Raw genomic sequence first — 7500 nt, 5'->3', positions numbered from 1 at the left:
CCGAAAGCTGAGATTACAGGATCTTTAACGTGCGTATTTGATCTTCTGCTTGCATATACACACGAAGGGGGTTGAGGCACTAGCAGGTCTGTACATATGTTGACCTGGGAGATCGTAAAAATCTCCACCCTTTACCCACCAGGCGCCGTCACCGTGATTCTAACCCGGGACCCTCAAATTGACAGTCCAACGCTTTAACCGCTCGGCTACTGCGCCCGTCAAAACACGTTTATCAGTATATAAAGCAATCGTTTTCTTTCGTTTTCCCAATTCACAAAGTTTGGTGTTTTTGTTATTTGTTTGATTATTTTATCGTAATTCTGGTATTGTAGTAACAAATACAAAAACATGATCAATACAAATAAACATCTAAATAAATAGATAGATGAATACATGAATACATGAATGAATAAACATTGTTTAGAAATCCTGTTAAAAAAAAAAAAAAAAAAACAACAACAACAACAATAACAACAAACAGCAAAACTTGTTTTTCAGTGACAGCGCTAGATTTATTTGTAATATTTTCCCGTCGACAAAAATTTGAAAAAGAAAAGAAAAGAGAATTAATAATATAAAGAAATACACTGATTTCACACAACATTCACACACACACACACACACACACACACACACACACACACACACACACACACACACAAATCGACTTGCTACAAACTTCAAATTGAAAATCTTCTGAACTCACAAGCGCAACCACACAACACACTTGAAAGAGATTAAGCTCAAAGGGGGATAACTCACCGAATTCGGCCCTGCAGTAGTTATCCACAATGGCTTCATACGTAATCGGATGCTTGCAGGCCGAGCAGTTATTATCCGCTGAAAAACAAAAAGAAAGGACTTGGTTTGATTTGATTTGATATAGATACTTATATAGCGTCTATCCTCGGTCGGAGACCAAGCTCTAAGCGTTTTACAAACAATGACTGCTTCCACTGGGCGCTCATCATTCGTTTCCTGTGTCATTCAATGAGGTTTCAGGCACGCTCACATACACACTCAGACAGACATGTAACATTTTACGTGTATGACCGTTTTGTTTATTTACCCCGCCATGTATGCAGCCATACTCTGTTTTCGAAGGGGTGCATGCTGGGTATGTTTTTGTTTCCATAACCCACCGAATGCTGACATGGGTTACAGGGTCTTTAACGTGCGTATTTGATCTTCTGCGTGCGTATACACACGAAGGAGGTTCAGGCACAAGAAGGTCTGCACATATGTTGACCTGGGAGATCGGAAAAATCTCCACCCTTTACCCACCAGGTGCCGTTACCGAGATTCGATCCCGGGACCCTCAGATTGAAAGTCCAACGCTTTAACCACTCGGCTATTGCGCCCGTCATTGTCAACACCGAACATCACTGCTTTAGAATATGAAAAAAGGGAAACAGCGATGTAAACTTTGGACGGAAGCATGTCTAAATTCCCCCAGGTCTATATTCCCCCTGGTCTGTGTTCCTCCAGGTCTATGTTCCCCCAGGTCTATGTCCCACTAGGTCTTTGTTCACCCAGGTCTGTGTTCCTCGAAGTATATGTTCCCCAAGGTCTATGTTCCCCGAGGTCTATGTTACCCCAGGTCTGTGTTCCCCGAGGTCTATGTTCCCCCAGGTCTGTGTTCCCCGAGGTCTATGTTCCCCCAGGTCTATGTTCCCCGAGGTCTATGTTCCCCCAGGTCTGTGTTCCCCGAGGTCTATGTTCCCCCTGGTCTATGTTCCCCGAGGTCTATGTTCCCCAAGGTCTGTGTTCCCTGAAGTCTATGTTCCCCCAGGACTGTGTTCCCTGAAGTCTATGTTTCCCGAGGTCTATGTTCCCCCAGGTCTATGTTTCCCGAGGTCTATGTTCCCCAGGTCTGTGTTCCCAGAGGTCTATGTTCCCCGAGGTCTATGTTACCCCAGGTCTATGTTCCCCGAGGTCTATGTTCCCCAGGTCTGTGTTCCCAGAGGTCTATGTTCTCCCAGGTCTGTGTTTCCCAGGTCTATGTTCCCCGAAGTCCATGTTCCATCAGGTCTATGTTCCCCCAGGTCTATGTTCCCCCTGGTCTATGTTCCCAGAGGTCTATGTTTCCCCAGGTCTGTGTACCCCGAGGTCTATGTTCCCTCAGGTCTATGTTCCCACTGGTCTATGTTCCCCCAGGTCTATGTTCCCCCTGGTCTATGTTCCCGTCTATCTTCCCCCACGTCTGTTCCCGTAGGTCCACGTTCCCCCAGGTCTATGTTCCCCCAGGTCTATGTTTCCCCAGGTCTATGTTCCCCAGGTCTATGTTCCCCCAGGTCTATGTTCCCCCAGGTCTATGTTCCCTCAGGTCTGTGTCCCCGCAGGTGTATGTTCCCCTTTGTCTATGTTCCTCTAGGTCTGTGTTACCCCATGTCTGTGTTCTCACACACACAAAAAAAGACATGGTAGTTGTACATGTCCCCAGATCTATGTTCCCCAAGCGTCTATATTCCCCAAGATCTGTGTTTCTCAAGGTCTGCATTCCCAATGGTCTATGTTCCTCCAGTGGGAATAATTGTTAAAGCCCTGGGATACAGAGACCTGACGGAACACGTAAACTTGGGTGAAAACATAGACCTGAGAGAACATAGGCTTTAGGGGAATGTAGTAGGCCTGTGGGAACATATACCTGGGAGGTGGGAGGGGGTGGGGGGGGTGACAGACAGACAATGGCAGGCAGACAGACAGACAGACAGAGAGTCAGGCAGACAGGCAGACAGGCAGACAGGCAAGCAGACAGACACACACACACACACAGAAAGACAGAGAAAGAGAAAGCGAGAGAAACAGACAGGCAGACAGACAGGCAGGCAGGCAGACAGACAGACCAGACAGGAGACAGAGAAAAAGTATGTGTTCTCTCTCCCCCCCCCCCCCAACCCAACCCCACCCCCCCCAGCCCCCCACACCCCCCACCTTAAAAAAAAATATGAGCCGACAGATACCGAACAGACCGACCCAGAGCTGCACGTTTTAATGCAGGGCCAGCCACCTGTAAATAAATGTCCGCATGTGTTAAACACACACACACACACACACACACACACACACACACACACACACACACGCACATGTCAAATCACACATGCGCATACACACGCACTCATGTGCGCACTCACACGCACGCACACGGACAGACACACACGCACACACACACACACACACACACACACACATAGAAACACTCTCGCACACACTCACACACAAGCACACACGCACATTCACATCCACACACTCCCGCGAAAACACACACACACACACACACACACACACACACACACACACTCACTCACTCACGCACGCACGTACGCACGCACGCACACACACACACACACACACACACACACACACACTCTCTCTCTCACACACACACACACACACACACACACACACACACACACACACACACTATATCAACGATAAGTAAATAAAACATTTTGAAAAAGCGTGAAAAACTCTGAAGGCACAAAAACCCTCTTACTGGAAATGAAACATTTAAAAGAGAAGACTTCAAACTGCTTTTCATTTCATGTTGATACATATTTTCATAGCTGTGTGCCTCCCCCCCAACCCGCCCCCCCCCCCCCTCTCTCTCTCTCTCTCTCTCTTACAAACTGCGTGGTAGATAAATTTGACATTTTCCTCTGTAAATTTATTTCATTGATGGATGAATTAACGAAGTGATAGATTTGACATTTTTCTCTGTAAATTTGTTTCACTGATGGGTGGTTTAACGAAATTATTGTAATGCATTGGTTGGCCTGTTGGTTGCTACCATTTTTCATTTCTTTTTGTTTTGTCTCAATATTTGCTTTCATGATATTTATTCCTTTGTTATAATGGTGTTTTCTTATAACAAAAGTATGTTGACGCATTCACCCATGTCATAAGTACCTTATGGCCAATGACATTAAAGTGTCAGTTCTCTCTCTCTCCCTCTCTCTCTCCCTCTCTCTCTCTCTATCTCTCTCTGTTTCTGTCTTCCTCCCTAACTCTCAATGTATGAGAAAAAAGAACATATCAATTACTTTATCTCTCATTAAATTAGAAGATCCCTTTTCCAGCAGAATAGCCAACAGATTCTAAAAGTATGCATAATTATGTTTTGACACGTGATTTGATTATGAGATCATATTTCTAAACAACAACAATAAAATGAAATTTAAAAAACAAAATAGCCAAACCTTCTGATATTGAAAGTGAAATGCCATGATTTCTTTATGAATATTTCACACCTGACATCACAATATGCAATGATATACAAATCATGATACAACAATAATGAGGCTTCTGTACTGTCCCCTCCACGACTCTCTCTCTCTCTCTCTCTCTCTCTCTCTCTCATCATCTGTTATGTACGACTAAACCATACGTAGTATTCGTAGACTTCATAAAAGCGTTTGATTCTGTGAACAGAAACAGCCCGTGGAGTTCTTATAGAAAAATGCGTGGTACATGGAAAGTTGTACATGGACGTTAAAAGCATCTACGGTTATGTGCTGGTATGTGTTCGTGACAAAGGTGTTCATTCCGACTTTTTCAATGTCCACGAGGTGTAAATCAAGGTTGCCTGCAAAGCCCACAGTTGTTTTCTTTCTTCATTCATGAAATGGCAGTTGAGTTTCCATAAAAGGGTAAATATGGAATACAGATGATACCTGGGGCAACATAATTGTTCTTGAACCTATTTGCTGATGACGTTGTTCTCTTGTCTGCTACACCCATAGAGCTACAAAATCAATTAAATGTCCTTAAGCAAGAAACAGACTACGGTTAACAGTAAATATCAATAAGACCAGTATTATAGTTTTCCGCAATGGAGGTAATTTTTCGACTTGTGAAAAATAGTGCTATGGGGATAGGGAAATAAAAAAAAAGAATTCATACAAACATTTAGGAATGTTGTTTACAACAAAATTGAGTTTGATGTCTGCGTGGGTTGAAGCAAATAGAAAAGTGGTAATCCAAATCATAACATCCCACAGCTGTCTACATTCAGCTGATGCACAGCTTTTCTGGAAACTTTGAAGAGTTTTCTTGGTGTCCCATTACATTCACCAAACATTATGATGTACGGCGAAACTGGCAGGTACCCATTATATATTAAATCATTTGTAAATGCATAAAATTTTGGCTGAAATTAACAAGACTGCCAAAACCGCGATTATGTAGGCAAGCATACGAGATGCTGCTGCTGCTGCTGCTGCAAGAGAAGAAGGGCAAACAGAACTGGGTATTCGACATCAAGAAAACTTTAACGGAACATGAATTCGGTCTTGTCTGGATGTGCCAAAGAGTAAGGCACGAGAACGGCTTGTATCAGAATTTAAAGATAGACATTATAGCATGTTACAAACAAGACAGGCACGGAGAAATAGAGAGCAATGATAGGACTGGTATACCTGGTTCTATTCATTCAAATCGATATTCCAAACAGAGAAGTTTTTACAGATCGAAACAAATGAATGGTATAAAACCAGCTTTGCAAGGCTTAAATTGAGAGCACTTGGACTGAATGCCAACAGAAGATGGTTCGATACGGAAGTAGCAACACATCCTTGTCCAATGTGTGGTGAAAGGTCAGACGATGAAAATCAATACATGTTTAACTGCAAAGGATGACAAAGAATCGCGAATAAAAAAAATTGTACTATTTTCAACTCAGCTTTAGCACAGAGAAAAGATTTGTTCGGCGTACTGATGATGGAAAATTAAGATGTGATACTCACTTGCATTGTCTGTATCCGAGGAAGTAAATATACGAAAAAAAAAGTCAACTATAGCTCCAAATACTCATTAATCAACGAAGAATTTGTGTGGGCTCTATGATGAAAAAAACAAAAGCATAGATAAAAAGAAAAGGTGACGTTTAGATGGGCATTTTCGACAATGTAATTCTATTATGTGTTCGTGTTGATATGATGTGTTCCGATGCTACATACTACATAATAATTATATGATAATATGTGTTTTGTCTTATCTGTACTGTCCAAACCTTGGAGACAAGCGACTGAAAGAAAAAAAGCATGGTACCCACCCAGTCGCTTTTCAAGCTATAATTAACTCTCTCCATACGAACGGCGAAAGAGACGACGTTAACAGCGTTTCACCCCAATTACCATCATCAAAATATTGCAAGCGGAAGGCTCTTATACTGAAGAGGTGAATGTTGACAAAGAATACCACAATTCTGACGACGGAAGCTAAAGGTTGGGTCAGTCAGACACCCACTGGACATCCGAGGGGTCTGTGTAGAGAAGAGAGGACTGGCCGTACTGAGTGAGTTAAAGAAAGCGCCAAAGTGTCGTTTATCTCTTACCTGTTTTATTTGACTCCAAGTATGGGGGTTTTTGTGGGGTTTTTTTTTTTTGGGGGGGGGGGGGGGGTTAGGGGGGGGGTTGTTTTGTTTTTTTTTCCATTTTGTCTGTTTTGCGCCGTTTTTGTTCTGATTTGTACCACCTATGTCACTAGAGCTCTCTCTACAACTTATGACATCAAACATGTACAATGCTCGCTGTCAGTTCTCTTTGCGTTTCCCTCTCTCTGTCTGTCTGTCTGCCTCTGTGTGTGTGTGTGTGTGTGTGTGTGTGTCTCCTCTCTCCTTCCCTCCCCTTTCTGTTTCAGTACCCACCTCTCTCCCTGTCTTCCTCCCCCCCCCTCTCTCTCTCTCTCTCTGTCTCCCTCCTTCTCCCTCCCTCTCTCTCCCTCTGTGTGTGTGTGTATCTGTGTGTGTGTGTGTGTGTGTGTCCCTCCCTCTCCTCCCTCTCTGTCTCCCTCCCCCACCTTCACCCACCCCTCTCCTCTCTCTCTCTCTCTCTCTCCCTCCCTTTTCTGTCTCAATACCCACCTCATTTTTCTGTCTGTTTGTCTCTCTAGCGCTGTCTGCTTGTTTGCATTCTCTTTGTGTCTCTTCATTCGTGTGTGTGTGTGTGTGTGTGTGTGTGTGTGTGTGTGTGTGTGTGTGTGTGTGTGTGTGTCTGTCTGTCTGTCTGTCTCTGTCTGTGTGTCTGTGTGTGTCTGTGTCTGTGTGTGTGTGAGCGTGCGCGCGAATGTATGTTTATATGTGTGTATGAACGGTGTGTGTGTGTGTGTGTGTGTGTGTGTGTGTGTGTGTGTGTGTGTGTTGTGTTGTGTGCATGATCGGGCACCCGGGCGCGCGCGTGCGTGCGCACGTGTGTGCGTGCATGCGCGCGTGCGTGCATGCGTGCGCGCGTGCGTGCGTGCGTGCGTGCGCGCGCGCGTGCATGCACGCTTTCTGTAGTTGTGTGTAGGCGGTGAGCTGAAGTCTCAGCTAGCGCTACCGCTGCGCTCGCGCACGCGCACGCGCGCGCGCGCGCGCGCGCGCGTCTGTCTGTCTGTGTGTTCTCTCGCTAGGCTGTGAGTTATGAACAATTTCATCATGTTGGCCGCTTTGGCACGTCTAGCAGGCTCCGACGTTCATCTCTCCCCCATCACTCAACACCCCACAGAAAGGGAACCCAG

The 7500-nt window shown here is 44.7% G+C and overlaps 1 protein-coding gene across 5 annotated transcripts in view; it reads right to left on the bottom strand.

Moving 5' to 3' along the window:
* LOC143286755 (uncharacterized) overlaps positions 1-7500 on the bottom strand; it is a 62345-nt gene that overhangs the window by 11469 nt on the left and 43376 nt on the right. For all 5 annotated transcript variants that reach the window (XM_076594491.1, XM_076594490.1, XM_076594493.1 and 2 more), the window contains exon 3: positions 763-840. In XM_076594491.1, the coding sequence (XP_076450606.1) occupies positions 763-840 (78 nt within the window). The remainder of the gene's footprint in view (positions 1-762; positions 841-7500) is intronic.

This window comes from Babylonia areolata, chromosome 10 (genome assembly GCF_041734735.1).
Source record: "Babylonia areolata isolate BAREFJ2019XMU chromosome 10, ASM4173473v1, whole genome shotgun sequence".
Classification (NCBI taxonomy): domain Eukaryota; kingdom Metazoa; phylum Mollusca; class Gastropoda; order Neogastropoda; family Buccinidae; genus Babylonia; species Babylonia areolata.
This window is presented reverse-complemented; position numbering and strand designations above follow the sequence as displayed.